Source organism: Rhinoderma darwinii, chromosome 1, assembly GCF_050947455.1.
Source record: "Rhinoderma darwinii isolate aRhiDar2 chromosome 1, aRhiDar2.hap1, whole genome shotgun sequence".
Lineage (NCBI taxonomy): Eukaryota > Metazoa > Chordata > Amphibia > Anura > Rhinodermatidae > Rhinoderma > Rhinoderma darwinii.
This window is the reverse complement of record NC_134687.1, coordinates 601,997,651-602,021,795: the sequence shown is the minus strand read 5'-3', so window position 1 is coordinate 602,021,795 and position 24,145 is coordinate 601,997,651. Positions and strand designations below refer to the sequence as shown.

Genomic DNA, 24,145 nt, shown 5'->3' with positions numbered 1-24,145 from the left:
CTAGACATAGTGCCCACATACTACCAGTCCTAGTACATATATGCTACTATACCAGTCCTAGTTCACATATTATAACATTTTGCTCATATACCAACCATATTGTCCATATAATATCTACGGCAGAAGATTAGGGTCTACACACCAGGAAATGAGCCGTGAAAAACGAGTGCCGAATATCGAGGTAGCTCGTTGATGAGCGCACATTTGCTCCTTTCCGAAGCAGCAATGATTGGTTATATATGGGGACGAGCGATCGTTACTGCGATCGTTCGTCCCCATACAGTTCCATCATGTCGGCAGCACATCTCCCTGTTTACAGGGAGATGTGCTGCCGACAAAAATAATATTTATCTCTGCATTAAAAAGCAGATCAGCTGATGAGCGAGCGTTTGCTTGTTCATGGGGTGAGCGTTGCCCTTTTTACACAGGGCAATGATCGGGAACAAGTGTTCATATGAACGCTCGTTTGCCCGATCATTGGCCTGTGTAAAAGGGCTTTTAGGGTTATAAAAAAAAAACAGCACATGGTGTTCACGTGAATATAAACTTCCTGTGATCATAATCGGGAGTCCTCTATTAAACAGCTTTTTCTGGCTATGGTAACACAAAATAGATAAAGTTTTAGGGTTTTTATCAGGAAAACAACCACCTTATAAATAGAAACCATCTTTACGATTAGCTAATCGTCGCAAGTCTTGCTTCAGAAAAGCCCAGTGATCAGCTACAACCAGACATATATTCAGCCACTGCAGGTGAAATCTTTTATTACATGTCGACCCCGTTGATTGAATGGCTGACCATTTGATGCAGTTTTGGGCTAAGTCCACGAGAGCAAAAGCTACAATGTTGATATATCCCCTTATAGGGTACTGATGTGTCCACCCTTACTTTTTCTTAAATTGCGTTAAGTTATACAATTTGTCATGATACTAATTCAATACAATTTCATTCCATGCAGTAAAAAAACAAACATATACATTAAGCGTATACATTTTTTAATCATAGGAGTCTATGGGAGACAGATGCCTCTGATGGATGACACCCGTCTGCCATCCGTCACCTATAGACTCACATGTTAGATAAACTTATTTGTTTTCACTCGATGGCTGTGATGAGTAGACGCAGACAGAGCAGAGAGTAGACACAGACAAGCTGCCCATAGAAGTCTATGGAGAGGGAGGAGCAGGTGGAGGGAGCAGAAGCAAAGAGGAGACACAGATGCTGCTGCCCATAGAACTCTATGGAGAAGGAAGAGGGGAGCAGGAGGAGACACAGGCTGCTGGTCACTGTTTTACCTCAACCCAGTGCTGGATTCTCAACTAAGCTACTCCTTTCTGCTGTATAATGACATCCATGTGATAGCTGGATATAAATATGAGAGCAGGATTCTTCTCTGTTGTCAGTGTATAGAAGACATTATAGCAGTTAGACTCCACCCACTAGCTCAAAGACAACTAAGAATTAGCAATAGAGCCTGCAGACGGGAAATCTGCTGAATAATGCAGGATATAAGTCATATAATGGCAAGAAATAGTGTTATTCATTATATACACACATGTGACAGCTTATTCTGAAATGCCACCTGAAAAGTTATGTACACTTTAAAGGTCCCCCCCCCCCCTTCGTCTCTCTCCCCCGTCCTTTTTTCAGTTCTTCCTTGCAGTCAGTAAATATGAAACAATCAGTTTAGTGGTGATGATAAAAAAGGAAGGAAGTAGTTAACTTCTCCTCCTACTAACTGCCTAGAAGATAGGATTTTACGGAACAAATGTAGCAGTTTTCTTGTTCACCCCAAGACACAGAATCTACAATGAACATTTCTTGTACAAATCTCTGGAAATATGAAGTTGCCCTTTCATTTGAGTCCTATTTTTGTCCTCCTAAGGTTCTCCTGAGAATGCGGTGTATTGGTTAATTCGGAAGATATTTCTTAGTGTCTAAAGTCTCTAAGTCCCAGAGAATTTATAGCTGGAAAGTGGTTTACCTAAAAAATGTCCTTTTCCGCCATATTCCGGTGTCATGGGCACTTGAAGGCAATCATAATACACTATTGTGGATTGTTATAAAGTTATTTTTCTATGGCTGGTCAGCTAGGGAATAAACGTGAACATGAGAAACCACAAAGCTACAATATAACCCCTATTATAGCGCAAAGTGGCTGCGAAGACAAGCAATTATGGAAGACATTAGAAGAAAACACACTAGAGAATTTCATGAAAAATATTTCTTTCTGCCCAGATATCTCTGGTAAAAAATGAACATTAAAATGCAACCAACTCTCTGTAGTGTCCACGCGACATAAAACAAGTTGTTTGATGTCCGGATATAAAGAAAATAATTGTCAATACAACTTTTCAATTATACGTTAGGACTGGACAAAATTAAGATAAAAAAGTACAATGTGGACTTTAACAATTTCCTAAAACATTTTTATATATAGGGCCATTTAAAGGGTTTGTCCAGTTTCAGCAAATTAATCTTATTTTTTGTATAATTAAAAGTAAGACAATTTTCTAATATACTTTCTGTAATAATTCATCGGTTTTCAAGATCTCTGGTTGTTGTTATTCGGTAGGAACAATCATTGTTTGTTTTCTTCCATAGAGATAAAATTCTGTCCATGGTCATGTGATGGACACACAGGTGATGAATCGTTAGAAGACACAGCTCTGAAGCACATACTGTAAAGGCCCTTTTACACGGGCCAATTATCGGGCGAACAATCATTCATAGAATTCTCATTGCCGATAGTTGCCCTGTGTAAATAGGGCATCGGTCAACAGATGAACAAGCAAACACTCGTTCATCTGCTGATCATATCGTTTTAAAAAGGTTAAATATTATCGTTGTCGGCAACACATATCCCTGTGTAAACAGGGAGACGTGCTGCCGACATGATAGAAATGTATGGGGACGAGCGATCGGAGTAAGGGTATGTTCACACGACCTATTTTCAGCCGTTTTTCGGGCCGTAAACGCCTGAAAAACGGGCAAAAAATCAGAAGCAGATGTTCCGACGGAACGTTTTTCGCATCGTTTTTTTACACGTAAAAAACCAGCCGCGAGAAAAAAGCTCCAAAAACGGCCGTAAAAAGCGCTGTGAAAATGGCGAGTGGCACAAAAAACGTCTGAAAATCAGGAACTGTTCTCTCTTGAAAACAGCTCCGTATTTTGAGACGTTTTTGACTCTGCGTGTGAACATACCCTAACGAGAACTTGTCCCCATACATGGCTCCTTGTGAAAGGAGCAAATGAGTGCCGATCAACGTGCTGTCTTGTTGATCGGCGCTCGGTTACATGGCCCAGGACGGGCCATGTACGAGGACCTTTACTGTAACGAACCGTGCAGCTGTGTGATCATTACCCAGAATTTTACGCTCATGGGCACCTTCATGCAACTTTGCATCAAAACGTAATATTTTTTAAACAATACATACAAATTTATGTTCATATGTTTAGAGTTTATACCTACCACTTATGCCTATGTCTACATGCAAATATCTTTACAAAATCATCAAAACTGACTTACAGTCAGCAAATGGTCTGATTAGGTGCAGGGGGTGATTAAATTTGTAATTACTCATTTAACCCTTAAATGTGATAATTAGGTAACACATCATTAAGAGGCGTGATAGCATGAAGAAAAGTTCTTCTACCCCCCCTGGGGAAACTGCAGGCTGTACAGTGGAGAGATAATCGTAACAGGCTGACCTTTCTTCCTGCTGTCCCTTGCAGCTTTCCTGCACCTGTTGTCCCCAATATTGCGGTTAGATACTGACATAATTTGAAAGCTATGATTCTGGACTTTAATATTATCTAAGCTCCAGTCCTTATATTCTAGTTACAGAATGCGTTTAAAATCGTGACGCACTACATACATTATTGCCCGTCAAAGGGTTAAATTGGTCATCTTGTATAGATTAGATAACCCATTTCTATATGCCATATTAGGGTTTTGGAGGTAATAGAAGTGGATATAACAATCAATACCTGATGAAAAATAGAGGGCCAACATCAGGTCCCCCTGTGATCATCTTACAGAGCTACTTGCGCAATGGAAGTGTATATCCAAATGTCCATGTAGCATAGTGTTTTTGTTTTGTTTTTGCTTTCCCCCTGGATCATTACAATGTAAAGATATTAGCATGAACCTGATGAACCTTACTGAAGTTGCCCATTGACATCAAATTATTCTCGATAGAAAAGTCGAAAAAAAATTCAGACAACCTCATGTGACTGTCCTTAGGGGCAAATAAATCAGACAAGCTGAATTTGTCATCAAGATGCATGTTAATGAAGGGGTTAATCATGTTAATTTTCAGCCAAATATATCTTGATCAACAATTAATGTAGGTCAATAAAACAATGGACTATGGGAGTATTCAGCCACCCAAACTGATGCATGGAAAGAGCCCTCAACCATTTGCATTGGTTTCTAAAAAATAATGGAGTGGTCATGGCTTATTGTTACAAAATAACCTTAAGATTGATATCATTTTTTGAGAGCATGGTATATTCAGGACCGGTTCTGTCTTCTGATCGTATGAATTGGTCCCTGTGGTCCCGGAAAAAACTCAGGACTCAAACACCAAATAAGACTTCTATATGTAGATGGACATGCCTGTTCTGATTTTACGGAGCCATACAATGACTGAGCTGAGAATTAGGCCATGTAGAGGCAGTTTCTGATTGGATGATATAAATTTAGCCAGGCCAGACGAAGCGTGCTCCACACGAAATGGCCATCGCCTAGTGGCCAATTTTCCATTCTCCCGCAGTGATGCCTACAGGGATCGCAATAAGGAAACACTTTTTTTCAACAGGACTTTCCGGGTGAGTGCCTCTTTTTTTCTCTATATACATGATTTTTGAAATTGTTATCAATTAGTTGAGCACCACCGGTGTCGACATCGACTAGGAGTTTCATCTCCTACCGCTCAGCTTTGGCGTGAAAGTTGTGGAGTAGTGCCAGCTACCGTTTCTCCTTATCCTTATTTTTGTACATTTAATAACATGATCGTACCTTTATACTTAATAAAATTTTACCCACCTCTCCGAGGCTCAAGGATAAACAGTTATTAGTTTTGGTAAAACTTGCCCATGGCCAACTTCTAGGAAATATCTTATATTTCACTATAAATTTTGAATGCCTTTTCCATAGCCACAATCTGGATAATATCCTGAGTTTAGAGACCCCTAAACCCTGAAAAGAATGAGAAAAGAGGTGAAGCATAGCTAAGGAAGAGCAGGGTCCATGTGGCTTGTTGTTTTGTTTGTTTATTTTTTAACTTTATTGTTTCAAATTCCTTTACTTAACCCCTTAATGACCGGGCCATTTTGCACGTTAATGACCAAGGATTATTTTTTGTTTTTCCACGGTCGCATTCCAAGAGTCGTAACTTTTTTTTTATTACGTCGACATAGCCGTATAAGGGCTTGTTTTTTGCGGGACGAGTTGTATTTTGTAATTGCACCATTTTTAGATGCTTATAACATATTGATTAACTTTTATTAACTTTATTTTAGGAGAGAATTGAAAATAAGCAGCTATTCCAGCATTAATTTTCACGTTATAAATTTATGCCCTTTACTATGCAGCATAAATAACATGTTACCTTTATTCTACGGGTCGGCACGATTACGAGGATACCAAATATGTAAAGGTTTTATATGTTTTCCTATGTTTGCACAATAAAAACCCTTTTAGAAAAAAATTACTTGTTTTTGCATCGCCGCGTTCCAAGAGCCGTCATTTTTTTATTTTTCCGTCGATGTGACCGTATGTGGGCTTGATTTTTGCGGGCCAATGCGTAGTTTTCATTAGTACTATTTTGGGGTACATAGGACTTATAGATTAACTTTTATTTTATTTTTTATGGGGGGAATGGGAGAAAAGAGAGAATGTTGCCGTTGTTTTTTGCGGGTTTTTTGGACGCCGTACATCCGGCGGTTTCATTAATGTGTTCATTTTATTGGTCAAGTTGTTATGATCGCGGGGATACCATATATGTGTATGTGTTATTTGTTTTGACACTTTTACTAAATAAAACCACTTTTTGGGCAAAAAAAGTAGTTTTATTTGATTTTGACTGTAATTATTTTATTTTTTTTCAACAAACTTTATTTAACTGATTGACATTTTTTTTTTAAGTCCCACCAGGGGACTTCACTATGCGATGTGCCGATCGCATATATAATGCTTTGGTATACTTAGTATACCAAAGCATTATTGCCTGTCAGTGTAAAACTGACAGGCAACCTGTTAGGTCATGCCTCCGGCATCGCCAAACAGGCAGTTGCGGAAGACAGACCTGGGGGTCTTTGTTAGACCCCCGGCTGTCATGGAAACCCGACGGCGACCCGCGATTTGTTTGCGGGGGCGCCGATCGGGTGACAGAGGGAGCTCCCTCCCTCTGTCAAACACATTAGATGCCGCTGTCACTATTGACAGCGGCATTTAATGGGTTAAACTGCCAGAATCGGAGCGCGCTTCGATTCCGGCAGTTGCAGCAGGAGCCAGGCTGTGTATAACAGCCGTGCTCCTGCCGCTGATCGCGTGGGTACACTGGCAGTACCCGCGCCATCACAGGACGGATATATCCGTCCTCCTGCGCGAACTAGCAGCTGCTGAGGACGGATATATCCGTCCTTCGGCGTTAAGGAGTTAAAGAGGCTCTGTCACCAGATTTTGCAACCCCTATCTGCTATTGCAGCAGATAGGCGCTGCAATGTAGATTACAGTAACGTTTTTATTTTTAAAAAACGAGCATTTTTGGCCAAGTTATGACCATTTTTGTATTTATGCAAATGAGGCTTGCAAAAGTCCAAGTGGGTGTGTTTAAAAGTAAAAGTCCAAGTGGGCGTGTATTATGTGCGTACATCGGGGCGTTTTTACTTCTTTTACTAGCTGGGCGTTCTGACGAGAAGTATCATCCACTTTTCTTCAGAACGCCCAGCTTCTGGCAGTGCAGACACAGCCGTGTTCTCGAGAGATCACGCTGTGACGTCACTCACTTCCTGCCCCAGGTCCTGCATCGTGTCGGCACCGGAGGCTACAGTTGATTCTGCAGCAGCATCAGAGTTTGCAGGTAAGTAGCTACATCGACTTACCTGCAAACGCCGATGCTGCTGCAGAATCAACTGTAGCCTCTGGTGCCGATGTGTCCTCGCTCGTCCGACACGATGCAGGACCTGGGGCAGGAAGTGAGTGACGTCACAGCGTGATCTCTCGAGAACACGGCTGTGTCTGCACTGCCAGAAGCTGGGCGTTCTGAAGAGAAGTGGATGATACTTCTCGTCAGAACGCCCAGCTAATAAAAGTAGTAAAAACGCCCCGATGTACGCACATAATACACGCCCAGTTGGACTTTTACTTTAAACACGCCCACTTGGACTTTTGCAAGCCTCATTTGCATAAATACAAAAATGGTCATAACTTGGCCAAAAATGCTCGTTTTTTAAAAATAAAAACGTTACTGTAATCTACATTGCAGCGCCGATCTGCTGCAATAGGAGATAGGGGTTGCAAAATCTGGTGACAGAGCCTCTTTAAAAGACAAAAATGATTTAAAAATCCATTATACCCGTTTTCCTTTGTTTACAGGAGCCGGTACTGATGCCAATGTATTTCTTGTGATCTTTGGTGAGAATGGAGACACTGGGACGCTCGCCTTGAAACAGTCCAATAACTCGAACAAGTTTGAGAGGAATCAGATGGACAATTTCCGTTTTCCGGACATGCTGAGTATGGGAGACCTGTCTAAAGTGCGTGTTTGGCATGATAACTCAGGTAAGGGTGAATTCAGATCACCTCATTCACTTTGCATTATAAATAAGCAAAAACAAAATAAAAATATCTTACATAACCCAACAAATAAAAATTTTATTTTTCCAGTTCCACATTCTCTCCCTCAGTTTTACGTGTTACGTTTATTTATTTATTTTATTATATTTTACTGGTTTTATTGAGATTTTCCAACTTTATGACTCAAATAAAGAAACATTGAAGGGGGAAAATGGGTCAGGAATTGAGGAAATAGAACGCTTTACATGCTTAACATTTCCTTTTCTCGACTTAGACATGCCAAAAAAAATTTGTCAGGCGGTCCGACAGCTGTAACATTCCATCTGTCTGTAGAATGAGGGGACCCCATTAAGAGTTCTTATCGAGGGGTGGTTGCTCATTCTCAGCAGTTTTTCAATGAAAAATTGGGAATTATGGAATCCCGAGTGTTCTCATTTGAAGATTTCCTAACCCCCCCACTCCTGACTACTTAAACTTTTTTACTTAGTCTTAGGAAGGGGTTTGCTTATGCTCAGGTATTCGGCATTGAAAAAATTTAGAGTGGTCATCAGTGGGGGTTCAACGACTAGGACCACTAACCTCAAAAATTAAGGGTTTCCATTACGAGTTTCGTCCATTACTCAAAAAACAAGAAATGGGAAGGTAACTCCTGATATTGAGACTATCGAGGCTCCCAAGATGCTTGACTACCATCATTTTTTGACATCCAATAGACATTTCATGAACATATTTTTGTAGGAAAACTTTTTATCTTTGTTTCTTTGTTTTTCTTCTCTCCCCTATGGTAAAAATCCCTGTAGAGTTCATAACCTGTTGTACAGTCTTTCTCCTCCTCTTTCATGTTGCCTTGTTTTTATCTATTTGTACAATTTTTTGGGTTTTACATTTCTTTGATGTCGCCTCTTGTCTTTTATCTCTAGAGACTTCACTACATTCAGCGTTTGCCTTCTTCCTTATTTTTCTACTTCACGGTCACTTGCCTGTCTAATTCATACTGTTGATGCGATGTATGTATTATATGGGACACAATGCTGCCATACCCTAATACAGGACACATTATTGTGTAACATTTGTCACAGATTTAAAAAAGAGGCCGCTGGTTTGGAGCAACGTTATCCAGACGTCTTTATCTCTTGTGTCTGTTCTATTCTTGGAGCTTTATCCAGTTTGTGCCTGCATTTAAATGATAAGCAGGAATCAAGAGATAATGTGGGGGGCTGGGGTCTGCCAGACTCCCAACAGGGCTGAGACACATTTGCATATGGTATCTGTCTGCTGGAAGAACAATGGCTTTGCAGATTTATTAGTAAATTGGCAGAACATTAACCGCTCCCAGGAAAATTAAGATTTCAGGAAAATCGTGAAAGTGAATGTGAAACTTTAGAAAGTGAACAGGAGCTGCAGATGAAGTGTCATTCAGCGGAATAAAGTTGCTATTACATCGGCCAATAATCGGCCAATGCAGCGAGCGCCGATCACCGAGACATCGTTGATCGGCGCTCGTTTGCTCCTGTCACACGGAGCTATGGAAGGGGACGAGCGCTCGTTACTCCGATCGCTGGTCCCCCATACGTTATTATCATGTCGGCAGCGCGTCTTCCTGTTTACACAGGTATATGTGCTGCCGACAACAACGATAATATTTAACTTTTTTAAAACGATACAATCAGCAGATGGTCGAGCATTTGCTCGTTCATCTGCTGATCGCTGCCCTGTTTAATCAGGGCAATTATCTGCAAGGAGCGTTCTATGAACGCTTGTTTGCCCAATAATCGCCCAGTGTAAAACCCCCTTTAGTGTGTATTTACATATGTCATTTTTCTTGCATAAAAAAACACCTAATTTTTGTGAAAAATCACAGCAATTTTGCCACAATTATGAAAATAGCGGCAAGAACTGCATCTAAAACGACTCCTGTAAATACACCTATGAGATAGAATCCAATAGATGCCCAAGACAACCGCTTGATGTTGGAGATTTATAGAGAGCTGAATTAAAGAATTATCCTTTGAGTTAGTTGGAAAATCATTAAACTTGGCAAACAATATAATTGGGCCCCAGGAATCCTCCGAAGAACACGTTTTAGACTTGATGGAAGATTTAGTTCTTAGGGTCTATTACAAGAAAGACGCATGTCCGGTGATGGACTTCTTCCATAATCATTTATACACAGCCCGATTCCCCGGGCCTGAAGTCATACTGTGTGACGGCAAATCTTTTTAAGAACAAACGCATCTCCTACGCTTCTTCCATCTCTTCTCCTAATTAGTGAAGCTTGTCGGACCTATTTTCTGAAGACCTGATGTATGATTCAGTCAGTTCCTTGCCTTCCCATCGAGAGGCCTCTTCATGCAAGTGATTGCCTCTGTTTCATCTGACAGGCCACACTTTGGTGCCAGGATCTATTATCAAACAGCTGCCCTTCCACCGGAACCTACATAAGCCGATCACCACTGCTGAAGCTTCTTCTGCTCTGGTGACTAAATCCAGATGACTGCTGATTCATAGTGGAAAAAACACAACTACATTTCTAAGAAGTTGGGAACAATTTTATCCTGTCTTTATCAGTGGACCTCTCTGGCCATACTTTCTGAGGAGTAGCCATGTTGGATTTTTGTGACTCCCTGAGGATGCGCGGCCCCAGAAAGGTTCTTAGTAAATATGCAGGCCACGTATAGACGCGAAAAGTAATTCTCTTTGTCCAATTTTTATATATTAGTTCAAAACATATTTATGTATTTTTAATTCAAAATGTCACAATTTCCAAGGCCTCTGTTTGCTGTCAGTGTATAGGCACGTTCTTGTTTATTTTCATAGGCTTGACCTAGTCCTGTTCACAAGCTGCGTAGGTCATAGCTATAAGGTCGGGTTCCCACGTAGCGTAAATGCTGTGGAATTTCCGCAATGGAATTTTGTGCGGAAATTTGCATCATATTACAGCAATAGTAAAGTGAATCAGATTTGAAGAAATCTCATACACACGCATAAAAAATCTGCAGCGAAAACTTTCAGAAATGTACTGGTGATGCGGAATTTCAATCCGCAGCATGTGAATTTATGCTGCGTTTTCATTGCTCTTCTGTTGCGGGTTTTCTCCATTGAATTCAATGGGGATGTAAAACCCAAAATAGCCAAGTATTGCGATTTTTTTGGGGGGAAATGCTGCGGTTCTGCCTTAAAAATCACAGATAACAAAAAAACAAAACTTTTTTTTTGTAAAATGAATAAAAAGTCTTTACTTACAGCCTGGCCGTTGTCATGGAGACGCTTTCTTCTGTTCTCCATCCAGGCCGGTCTCCTGGGATGACGTTTAATCCCATGTAACTTCTGCAGCTAATCACTGGCTGCAGCGGTCACATGGGCTGCAGCATCATCCCAGGAGGCCAGACTGCACAGACAACAGAGCGACGCGTCGCTGTGATAACGGCCCAGAGTAAGTATAGATTTTTTTTTTCAAACACAGGTTTCTGCAGCTGAGATTTCGCCCAAAAAAACTGCACGTATTTTAGTGCGAGGTTCGCTGCAGGTTCTAGGTCGGATACGCTGCGTACTTTATGCAGCGTATCCGACCCGTGGGAACCCAGCCTAAACCTGATGCCCAGGACGTGAGAGTTTTGTTTAGGGGCAAATGCATACCTAAAGGGGGTTGTCCAAGTGGAATTTCCTCTCTCGTAAATGATACTTAGGGCCTATTCACATATGCGTTGGAGGCTCTTTTAGGGGCCTCCGTCGCAGATCCGTCAGAGATTACCGGAAACAATAGCGCAGCATTCTGATCATACATTGGTGGTATATCCTAAGGAAAACCATCAATTCAAAATCCCAGAAGATAATAATCTGCCACTAGTGGGGGCTCACAATATAGAGTTTTATACACCTCCCTTTGGCAGGCTTTCTCCTGAACTGTTTAACCCCTTAATGGCCAGCCTATTTTAAATAAGCAATTTTTTAAGTTTTTCCATCATCGCATTCCAAGAGCTATAACTTTTTTATTTATGTGTCGACATAGCTGTATAAGGTCTTGTTTTTTGCAGGACAAGTTGTATTTTTTAATAGCATGTTGGGGTACATACAGTGAAGGAAATAAGTATTTGATACCTTGCTGATTTTGTAAGCTTGCCCACTGTCAAAGACATGAACAGTCTAGAATTTTTAGGCTAGGTTAATTTTACCAGTGAGAGATAGATTATATAAAAATAAAAAAAAACTGAAAATCACATAGTCAAAATTCTATATATTTATTATACATTGTGCACAGAGAAATAAGTATTTGATCCCTTTGGCAAACAAGACTTAATACTTGGTGGCAAAACCCTTGTTGGCAAGCACAGCAGTCAGACGTTTTTTGTAGTTGATGGTGAAGTTTGCACACATGTTAGATGGAATTTTGGCCCACTCCTCTTTGCAGATCATCTGTAAATCATTAAGATTTCGAGGCTGTCGCTTGGCAACTCGGATCCTCAGCTCCCTCCATAAGTTTTCGATGGGATTAAGGTCTGGAGACTGGCTAGGCCACTCCATGACCTTAATGTGCTTCTTTTTGAGCCACTCGTTGTTGCCTTGGCTGGATGTTTCGGGTCATTGTCGTGCTGGAAGACCCAGCCGCGAGCCATTTTTTATGTCCTAGTGGAGGGAAGGAGTTTGTCACTCAGGATTTGACGGTACATGGCTCCATCCATTCTCCCATTGATGCGGTGATGTAGTCCTGTGCCCTTAGCAGATAAACACCCCCAAAACATAATGTTTCCACCTCCATGCTTGACAGTGGGGACGGTGTTCTTTGGGTCATAGGCAGCATTTCTCTTCCTCCAAACACGGCGACTTAAGTTAATGCCAAAGAGCTCAATTTTAGTCTCATCTGACCACAGCACCTTCTCCCAATCACTCTCAGAATCATCCAGATGTTCATTTGCAAACTTCAGATGGGCCTGTACATGTGCCTTCTTTAGCAGGGGGACCTTGCGGGCACTGCAAGATTTTAATCCATTACGGCGTAATGTGTTACCAATGGTTTTCTTGGTGACTGTGGTCCCAGCTGCCTTGAGATCATTAACAAGTTTCCCCCGTGTAGTTTTCGGCTGAGCTCTCACCTTCCTCAGGATCAAGGATACCCCACGAGGTGAGATTTTGCATGGAGCCCCAGATCGATGTTGATCGACAGTCATTTTTTATGTCTTCCATTTTCTTACTATTGCACCAACAGTTGTCTCCTTCTCACCCAGCGTCTTACTCATCTTACTCAGTTTTGTAGCCCATTCCAGCCTTGTGCAGGTCTATGATCTTGTCCCTGACATCCTTAGAAAGCTCTTTGGTCTTGCCCATGTTGTAGAGGTTAGAGTCAGACTGATTAATTGAGTCTGTGGACAGGAGTCTTTTATACAGGTGACCATGTAAGACAGCTGTCTTTAATGCAGGCACCAAGTTGATTTGGAGCGTGTAACTGGTCTGGAGGAGGCTGAACTCTTAATGGTTGGTAGGGGATCAAATACTTATTTCTCTGTGCACAATGCAAATAAATATATATCATTTTGACTATGATTTTCTGTTTTTTTTAAAATATAATCTATCTCTCACTGGTAAAATTAACCTAGCCTAAAAATTCTAGACTGTTCATGACTTTGACAGTGGGCAAACTTACAAAATCAGCAAGGGATCAAATACTTATTTCCTTCACTGTATAATTTATTGATTAACTTTTATAAACTTTTTTTTGGGGGGGGAATAGAAAAAAAACTGAAATTTCGGCACACTTTTTTGCGTCCTAAATCTACGCTATTTACGGTGTGGTATAAATAACACAATAACTTTATTCAGCGGGTTGCTACGATTGCAAATATACCAAATTTGTATAGATTTTATATGTTTTACTACTTTTACACAGTAAAAACACACCATATTTGAAGAGTCATAACTTTTTTTATTGTTCCGCTGATGCAGTTGTATGAGGGCTTTTTTTTTGCGGGACGACTTGTAGTTTTTATTGGTACCATTTTGGAGTAGATGCGACTTTTTGATCACTTTTTATCACATTTTTTTTAAGGCAGGATTCACAGAAAACAGCAATTTTTCCATTGTTTTTTATATTATTTTTTATGGCCAGGCATCTGCTAGAACATGCCCCTGGCATGATTTAGCAGGCATTCACTACAGGTAGACTTGGGGGCCTTTATTAGGCCCCCGGCTGCCATCGGAGACACAGATACTCGGCGATCTTATCGCCGGTTGTCGGTGGGAGAGAGAGGGAGCTCTCTCCAAAACAACTCAGATGCGGCGCTCTGAGGAGTTAAACGGGTGAGATTGATACTGATATCGATCTCACCCGTTCGAGCAGGGATTCCCCCAGCCCTCAGCTACCTCTGGTAGCTGAGAGCAGGGAGATTTAACGGCTCCCTGCTCTGTTTATTTGATCTGATGCTGCGCCGTGAAAAGGCGTATGCATCAGAATAAAGGCCATTAGTGGCCGTCGTGAAAAGGTGTATTGGTGGTCACTAACGGGTTAAAGGGATGTCTCCGGGTACTAGGAACCCCTCTTCTCCTTAAGTTTGCTGGTAATGCTGATACTTTGTTTAGAGTATAACAAACCTTTAACTGCAACCCCAAGAATGCTTACTGTCACGGTGCGGGGTGTGGACCCACTGGGCTGTACTGCGTAGCGGGATAGCAGCTGGCCAAACAGGTATATATGCAATGTCTATAGTACTGAAAGGGTACCTGAGGCTATGTAGACAGTAGCGGTGGTTTCAGGCTAAGATGAGGCTCCGGCAGTAGACAGACACCCGGCGGGGTGCGGCACAGTAGATGCAGCGGAGGGCACAACACGACTCCAGCTCTTGAAGGCACAGAGGCACGGTAGCATGGGATACAGGGTACAGGCAGCAGGAACGGGAAACACTGGGAACTGGAAAACACTAGGAGACCATTTGCAAGGGCAAACTAGGGTAACACAACAACGCTCAGGCAATGATTGATAGGGCAGAGCCCCTTTTATAGTCCAGAGGCATTCTGGGCTAATTGCAGCTATTCTGCAAATGTGCAGGCGCGTGCACCCTGTGGGAGACAGTGTCCGAACAAGGAAGTCTCCCAGGGAGGGGGATGCCGGCCGGAACTCACTCGTCCATGGCCGCGGCCGTCAGATGGTAAGTCAGGACGACGGTCCGTGGCCATAGACTTTACACTTACATTCTCTAACAGCATGCAGATATCTTGAAAATGATGAGGAATAAAATCACAAAGTATATTAGAAAGTTGCAAAACATTTCAATATAGAAATATTACATTTATTCATGTGGACTGGACAACCTTTTTAATGACAGTGGGTTAAGACATTAGATCAGGACTCACCATCATCATCGATAATATATTCAGACATTTTCTGGGGAGTAACTAGAATTCAAGGGGCTGTGCAGTTATGAAAAACAATTTTCCTATACACTATTAGGGAATTCTGAGTTAATAGAAGGGGCTCCCCTGTTCAGGATCTTCTTTTGACCAGAGTATAGAGCGGTTACAAAGAGCGTCCCTCGCTCTGGTGGACCTGTCCTGTGCTGCATTGCACAGAAAACCCTTTGTTATGAATAGGCACCATGTAATGCTTAATTTATCCTGTGGTGGCGCTGCAGGGAAATTAAACACTTACTACCTGGTTTCCTTACAGCTGATCACTGGGGGACCCAGGCTAGACACTTTGTGGTCATCTTATTGTCAAGGGAAATTTCTAATACATAGGGACTGTAAAAAGCGGAGAGCCCCTTTCATAGGACCCCATAGCAATGTCATATCCTAACTTGTTGACAGTAAAGTCAACTGTAATAAGACAAACTGAAGCAGAACTACTTCTACTTTAGCAGCAACGAAAGGATGGATAGTAGTGTCATATCTCAGAGAATCCGCACAAGGGAGGACCCGCAGAAAAGAGTGATATAGAAGAAAGCCACCACTGTGTTTTTATCTACAAAAGGGAACAAGGTTTTCTCACCAAAATAAGCCCCCTCAGCCTCTAGGATCCATAGCAGCTGCTATGACTGTAGTCTGTAGTCTGTAGCCCGTGGTCTGAGTTATCTTCATCCTCTACCACTTATGACCGCCATCACACTGATCATAAGGGTGGTTATCAATGCTCCACACATTTTAATCCGTAACGCCATGCTGCATTCCTTTTTACCATTTTTTTTCTCTCCTACTATGCTGCTCGATTGAGTGTCAGTCTTTACTTAGGTTTGCATTTTATTCATGTGCGACTAAGATGAGGGTAATTCTGTGGGCCCTGTATGGATAGAAGAGTATGGCAAAGCATGGAATAGTAGTAGGATAGATCTTTTTATGAAATAAAATGTTTGATTATCATTAGTAAGCAATGCTACATCCATGGCTGCAATCTATGGGAGCTCCTGGATGAGCCCTTTTTTTTAAAAAAAACAAAAAACGCACAAACCAGTTTTTACATAACTTGGATCTTGTTGGCCTGAAATGAAGATATTTTATTTAAAATACAAAATTCCTTACAAGATAACAAATCAGCTTCGAAAATCCCCAAGACATTGCGCAGCTGGTAAAATTTAACCCTTTAAAGGCCTTCCTGTCCAAATATTGTGATAAGTTAATCTCTACTGTACCCCCACTTCTCTTGATGGGATTGATATGGGGGACCACCGAGTTGTGTTATCGAAACCCAACATTGAGATAATTTTGCCTGTACCTAAATAATTGCTGTTTGTAAGAAAGACACTTTATGGAGCCGGAGAGAACACGACATAGAAAAGCTCACTTCATATTTGTGAACGCTCCTGCTCCATTTTCATTAGAATCCCCCAAAGCCGTCTGGTTCTCACCAGGAAAAAGATGCATGAAATTAATTTTTCAAGCATAAGATTTTCACTAAAAGCTATTTTTTTCCAATCTGGGACATGTCTGTCTGGTTTTAGCAGGAAATGTAGTTATACAATGTATTTACATCTGGTACTATACAATCAGAGCGCTGTGTTACTTGTTCCTATTTACTTAAGGAACATTTTAACTATATGTGGAAATAATTGAGAAATGGAAGAAATTAAGATTATACTCTGAATTGATTATACAATAATTAAAAAATCCTTGCAAAGGCACAGGGCAGTTGATGAAAGGGGTTGTCCCAACTGGAAAACTGCCCCTCATATCAAACTCCTGTCACTTGATATTGCCAATGGAATTTTAAGGTGGTTATATTTCCCCAGGAAAAATATAGCATTACATGGGTCATTCAAATGAACAGTTGACCATCTAAGTCGTGGCCGCGCCGAGTCCGCCAGAGGCAAATGAGATCTCAGGATAAGCTTTGGCTAATATTATTATTATTTATTTGAACGTGCCATTAGTTCCAGGGCATTACATATGAAATACAGAAGGGTTTACGTGCATGAGACAATAAAAGCAAAAAGTAGAATAAAAATGAGCTTAATGAGTGACCGACTGGTACAGAAGGAGAAAGGACCTTTCCCGCCAAAGCTTTCAATCTACAAGGAAAGGGTTATCCAAAGACAGCGTACTTGTAAAACTGGGGAAATTGTGGAGCCATTAACTGTGATTGATAGTTCTGGTAAAGGGGTTAACTGAGATTGGAAAAGATGATGAATTCAGCTTTCTCCATATTGAGTCTTGGAAGAAGGAGGATATAGCTGATAGACACTCGAAATAGCAGAGAGGTAACATCAGGGCCAGAGAGGTACATTTTTGTGTCGTCAGCATAGAAGTGGTACTAAAAGCCATTGGATTCTATGAGCTGTCCCAGGCCAAAGGTGTAGATGGTGAAGAGCAATTGTCCCAGGACAGAGCCTTGATGGGCAACTACAGAGAGAGGGCGAGATGAAGAGATGTGTGTGTGAGTAGGAGACACTACACTTAGTTGGTGAGGTATGAGGAGTTCCAGGAAAGAGCCAAGTCTGTGATGCCAAGAGATGAGAGAATTTGTAACAGGAGGGGGCGGTCAACTGTGTCAAAGGCAGAGGACAAGTCTAGAAGGAGGAGCATAGAGTATTGTGGTAAGGCTTTGGCAGTTAACATATCATTAGTGACATTGGTTAAAGCCATTTCAGTAGAGTGGTGGGGTTGGAAGCCAGATTGTAGATGGTCGAAAAAAGAGTTGTATGAGAGGTGGGAGGACAGTTCAAGGTGGGCATGTTGTTCTAGGAGTTTTGGGGCAAATGGGAGTAGCGAGATGGGGCGATAGTTGGACAAAGAGTACGGGTCAATGGATGACTTCTTAAAGATGGGTGTAGTGGTTGCATATTTAAATGAAGATGGGAAGGTGCCAGTGGTTAGAGAGAGGTTGAAAAGATGGGTTAAACACAGTAGTAAGGTTAGGGATCGGAATTCAGTCAAGTTCACATGTGCTCAGGTGTGATTTGGAGAGTATGATGGAAATCTTTCCATTAGTAATGTTAGAGAAGCAGGTTATGGGGAAGATAACTAAGCTAATGCGAAGAGGTAGTTGCGGGGATTGTAGGTTGAAGCTTTCTGTAATGTTGTCAGTCTTGTGTTTTGAATGTGTGGCAAAGTCCTCAGCTGAGATGAGAGATGTGGGAGGGCGCACTGAGAGATGGAGTAGGGAGTTGAACGTGTTAAATAATTGTTTGGGATTGTAAGAAAGAGAAGATATGACAGTAGTAAAGCAGTCCTGTTTAGCAGAAGTGAGTGCGGATTTGAGAAGCACATGGGTCAAGATGTGTTGCAACTTCTGCACCCCACTTACTGTAGCTATGCAACTGCTAATGGAGTTAACTAGATTATTCCAGATGAGAAAATCTGAGGTCTACTACACCTCAAGAAGGGGAACATTCTGGACTGGAAATCCAAACAAAAAAAGAGCATGAGGTGCCATAACACTACACCCACAGGAGGAACATCCAAGTAGCCCAATGGCATGAGATTTTTAAATCCGGCACGCCAAATCCTTCTTTCCACTGATATCTGCTGTTGCGGGACTCTCAGGAGGCTACCATACACATTTGATTGTCAGCGTTTGACCAACTTTGTTCTGACATGAATGGCCTACTTAAGCCGTCACTGACTTTAAGCAGAACTCAGCCATCAAGGCCACCACACAGCCCTACATCCAACCTTGTTTATTGATGTCATCAGGACTTATTAGAGCTATCTTTCCAATAACCATTGAAAGGCTACAATTGTAGCAATTGGTATGTCTGTCTTTGATACAGTGTCTGGATTGTGCATTCTCTATATGGTGGACATGGTAAAAAACAATTATATCACATCTATAACCATTATGTATTTTGAAGGCATTGGCCCTGGATGGCACCTGGAATTCGTCGATGTCAAAGATGAGGTGATGAACAAGTCTTTCCGTTTCCAATGTGATCGGTGGTTGGCCAAGAATGCAGATGATAAGCAAATCATAAGAGAGCTCGCCTGTGCCAACAATGATATCCTGGACCTAAAGGAACGCACGTGTAAGTGGATCTGTACATGCACCACGTGTTGTAGAGTAGTCATTTGGTTGTAAGCAGTTTTTGGATAACTTTTCTTGTTCTTCTTGCAGCTTATGAGGTTATAACTGTAACAGGTGACAGAGAAGATGCTGAAACCAAGGACAATGTGTGGATAGTTCTAGAGGGAAAGAAAGGAAGATCTAAAGAGATGATGCTGGAAAACTCCTCCAAGAAAAGGAGATTTGCACAGTGAGTCCTATGGTTCTATGTATGGGCTTTGATGCCAAATACCAGTTCTGCTTATGAGGACACAACATTTTTGGAGAGTTTCACCACGAGCTTGACCATACATTGAGTATTACAATGGATCGGCTCATACATAATAATTCTAGTCTGGAATATTTTCCTGTAATTTTGGCAAAGAATTGCAGCTCAAAATGTGACACAATCCACAACAAATATGTAGATATTAATGCAGCCTATCCTTTCCTTCTTCCCCTTTTCATGTGGTCTCCCCTCCCTTATCTCCTGTTTCCATGTCTCCTTGTCTTCTGCCTTCCTGCTGCTTGATTCCCCCTATTCCTGAATTCAAACCACTTACTAAAAAGAAAAACTCACAATAAGTGTTGAAAAACGAGCAGTAAACGAAATAATAAAAAATTTCCCCAAAAAACTACAACTCATGCGGCAAAAATCAGCTACACTCATACGGTTACACTGATGATAAAAAATATGTTATCCCCAAAAGTATTCAGAAAAAACGTCTGGGCTGAAAATCATCCCTACTTTTATAAATATCCCTTCTGATGATTATACAATGGGGTTATAACTTTTATGGGTATTGACCGAGAATTTTTCAAAAACATGCTATATTTGATCTCACCCATGTTGGGACAATAATGATTATGGGTAATGGTCGTCATTAGATTATTAATGATTATTGTTATTATAGCTATCTTTGGTGCAACCAGTTTGTTCCTATTGTTCCAATTCTTTTTTTGACAGGAATGCAACAGATTTTTTCAAGTTCTCCTCCAAGAATGTGGGTGACATTGCTGCTATATGTGTTGGGCATTGTCCTAAGGATGGGAGGAAGTTTTCACCTAAACCAGATTCCTATTGGCTCGTGAAGGAGATCACCGTTACTGAGACAGAGCTTGGGAACCAGTAAGTGATGCCTCCTCAGATATCGGAGTGGTTAATTACAATACATTCGCTACAATTGATGTACTAATTTAGAGTTTTATGATGTTTTATACTCTGGCCACCTCCAGAGCTATGTTTTAAATTCTGCGAATATCCCTAGGAATCAGGACATGCTGTATCTGCATATTCATGTCAGTCATGTGACCTAACAGCTTAGCTATGTGTAACTGTCATTTCCCACAATGCACGGCTCTCTGGTAACAGTAAAGTAGAAGAATTCAGAAATGTATAACTCTAAATCAGTGAGATCAGAGAATTTACAAAGTTATTCAACATTTCAAGTAGATTTTAAGTGTTAAATTATATATACAATCATATTCAAAAGTGGAGTTGTCCTTTAAATTAAAGGGGCAACATGGGTGGCTCTAAATGGCTAATTGCAGATGTCTTATTGTACAGTCAATCAATTGAATACATGTTCGGGTTAACCATTCGTTACGTTGTATACAATATTCATAATGTAATTTTAAATAGGGCACATCTCTCAATGGGGCTGATTTACTATTCAAAATGAGCTAGAATTCGGGCATACATGCTGTGCTCCACATTTATTAACTGTTGTAAACACATTTTACACTGCGCTCGATAAGAGGGCGTGGTTTAGTTGGAAATGCGGAGTAGTTTTCCTGGAAAGGGGCTTGACTTAAAGAGGCTCTGTCACCAGATTATAAGTGTCCTCTCTCCTACATAATCTGATTGGCGCTGTAATGTAGATAACAGTGGTTTTTATTTTGAAAAACTATCATTTTTGAGCAAGTTTTGAGCAATTTTAGATTTATGCTAATTCGCTTCTTAATAGACAACTGGGCGTGATTTTACTTTTGACCAACTAGGCATTGTGAGGAAAAGTGTATGATGCTGACCAATCAGTGACCAATCAGCCTCATACAATTGTTCCAGCCCATTGTTGCAGCGTGATTGTGCAGTGAAAGAAGCTGGGCTGGAACAATAAAAAGTGGATGACACTGATTGGTCAGCGTCATACACTTCTCATTGTTCCAGCCCATTGTTACAGTGTGATTGTGCAGTGAAAGAAGCCGGGCTGGAACAATGAGAAGTGTATGACGCTGATTGGTCACTGATTGGTCAGCGTCATACACTCCTCTGTACAACGCCCAGTTGGGCTAAAGTAAAAACACACCCAGTTGGTCATTAAGAAACTAATTAGCATAAAGCTAAAATTGCTCATAACTTGCTCAAAAATGATCATTTTTCAAAATAAAAACCACTGCTGTTATCTACATTACAGCGCCGATCAGATTATGTAGGAGATAGGGCACTTATATTCTGGTGACAGAGCCTCTTTAAAATGCGACAACATGTACCAAAACTGTACCAAAAATTTTAGCGCAAAAGCCTTGAACTAAGCCAACCAATAGGTGGTATAAGAATAGTGTCTAATATGTCTAGCTATATGCACCAAATTTATTGTGCATTTTCTGACTGCCTGTCTCTAAGTTTACGCAGTCTAAAACTTAGAGAATATTAGTAAATCTGCCCAGTGTTTTTACAATCTGAACAAACCAATATATGTCCCCCGATCTCAGTCTAAAGAAATGCTCCAAAATAGAGAATGGCTTGAATGGCTACAATGGAAAACAATGGAAATTTAAAACTCTTAAAGCTGGGTTCACGGGTGGCGTATATTTTTACTCCGCATATTTGACCACAGAGAATCCGCCACAAGATCTGCACGTTTTACATGCTGATCTTGTTGTGGATTTTCTGAAGATTCCACAGCAATTTCGCATTCAAATCCGCATGTAAAATAAGCGGATTTTGCAGCAGATTCGCTGGACCAAATACGTGCGGAAAAAATACATATGAATCCAGCCTGAAGTGACTGCCCACTTTAGTCAATTGATTTCTATATGCCCTGTTAAAGCATTTGGACCTAATATCCATTTATTATGGGAGGGTGCCCCCCACTTAGGTCCCTCTCGACTAGCCATAGTGAATATATGCCACAAAGGACCCAGTGTGCCTCTGCCAATAAATTACATGAGCAGACCATTGATATTGGTGGCTCTTCCTATCGAAAACAACCAATTGCTGGGCTTGCAGAAACAGACTACCTTCCATATCACCTCATCATTGGCTTGACAGGTCTTGTTCAAAGTGTAAATTGGCAGTGGGTAAAGGATGTATAATCATTTAGCGAGAAATATTTTCTCATGGTCCTTTCCATTTAAAGACGGAATTTCAATATTATTCTCATTTTTTTCCAGATACGTTTTTAACTGCAATGCCAAGATCCCCCTGCGTAACAAGAGAGATGACTACAAAGTTTTCGAATGTGCCAAGACCATTGAGAGCTTCGCTAGCCGGGCCCGCAGCTTGGTACCAGTTAAGTACGAAGTCATTATAGTGACCGGTTTTGAAAAAGGATCAGGAACGGACGCCAGCATCTTCCTCACCATGTACGGGTCTAATGGTGACTCCGGGAAACATGCCCTAAAGCAAAAGATGAGGAACCTCTTTGAGCGCGGAAAGACCAACCGCTTCTACATCGAGACCTTAGACTTGGGCGAGATGAAGAAAGTGCGAGTGGAGCATGACAACAGTGGCATCAGTCCTGGGTGGCTGCTGGAGAGGGTGGAGGTGACCAATTCCGCAACTGGTGTTACCACCATATTCCCTTGTGGTAAGTGGTTGGACAAGAAGAGGGGAGATGGTGAAATCTGGCGAGAACTCTACCCAATGTACTAAAGACCTCACCGGACATAGACCAATGAAACTCACTCTTGTCACCTTGCCATGTCTTTCATAAATTATTACAACATGTATTTTATAATTTTTTTTTATACAGACTTTGTATAATGTGTATAGTGTATTGAAATATATATATATAATACCTCTTACTGTATTATTATATAGACACGGACATGCCAAGCTCCATATGCTTCATGCTACATTTGGCCTAAATGGCATAAATTAATAAAAAAACAAATATCACTGTAATTCACTTATTCGAAGTAGTCAAATGTTAATTCTTGTGATCTTAAACATAATATTTAAGTCCATATATTCTGACATATTTTGTTCGCTGTTTTTTAGCATTGCTCCATTGGGGTTCAACTATAATTGGTGACTGCCGCTTAACTACCGGGAGTCTGAAGTAATCAGTAGTCCATCTGCTGCCGTATTAGAATCTCATCTTGTTGCTCTGTCCTGTCCCTATGCTTTACACTGCAGCTCTGCCTGTTTAGATTGACTGCTGTGTAAAAGCAGAAGTCTACCACAAGCACAGCAGGAAGTCAGTACATGAAAAGTTGACTTCCATGACATTATACTGAGGAGATTGAGCCTCAAAAAGATGGAGCCTAGAAATCTGTTAAAGACTGCCCGGTGATAATAGCACAGAGCTGGCAGCTTTCCTCAAAGGATCAGTGCCGTACTATTACGGTGGTCTGATCGCATGGGCACATTCACTGTGCACATGTGATCTTTAGTGGGGCCACAGCTATAATACACAGCCAGGCTCCTGCTGCAACTGCCCGGATCAGAGAGAATTCTGCTTCCTGCAGTTTAACCCCCTTAGATATACGTGGTTGACGGAGACCGTGGCATCTAAGGTGTTTGACAGAGAGAGGGGGCAAACAATAAGCTCTCATACAGTTACATCGAAAGAAAAAAAAAAAAATATGGCTCTTGAAATGCGAGAATGAAAAAACAAAAAAATTGCTTCGTTCGTAAGGCCCAAAATAGGCCGGTC

At 41.2% G+C, this 24,145-nt stretch overlaps 1 protein-coding gene across 1 annotated transcript in view; it reads left to right on the top strand.

Annotated features, from left to right (window-relative positions):
* Positions 1–23,399, top strand: part of LOXHD1 (lipoxygenase homology PLAT domains 1) — a 134,087-nt gene extending 110,688 nt beyond the window's left edge. The window contains exons 35-39 of the mRNA XM_075840641.1: positions 7,604–7,789; positions 19,075–19,245; positions 19,335–19,473; positions 20,230–20,391; positions 22,659–23,399. Coding sequence (XP_075696756.1) covers positions 7,604–7,789; positions 19,075–19,245; positions 19,335–19,473; positions 20,230–20,391; positions 22,659–23,139 — 1,139 coding nt within the window. The 3' untranslated portion in view covers positions 23,140–23,399. The remainder of the gene's footprint in view (positions 1–7,603; positions 7,790–19,074; positions 19,246–19,334; positions 19,474–20,229; positions 20,392–22,658) is intronic.
* The last annotated feature ends 746 nt before the right edge of the window (positions 23,400–24,145 follow it).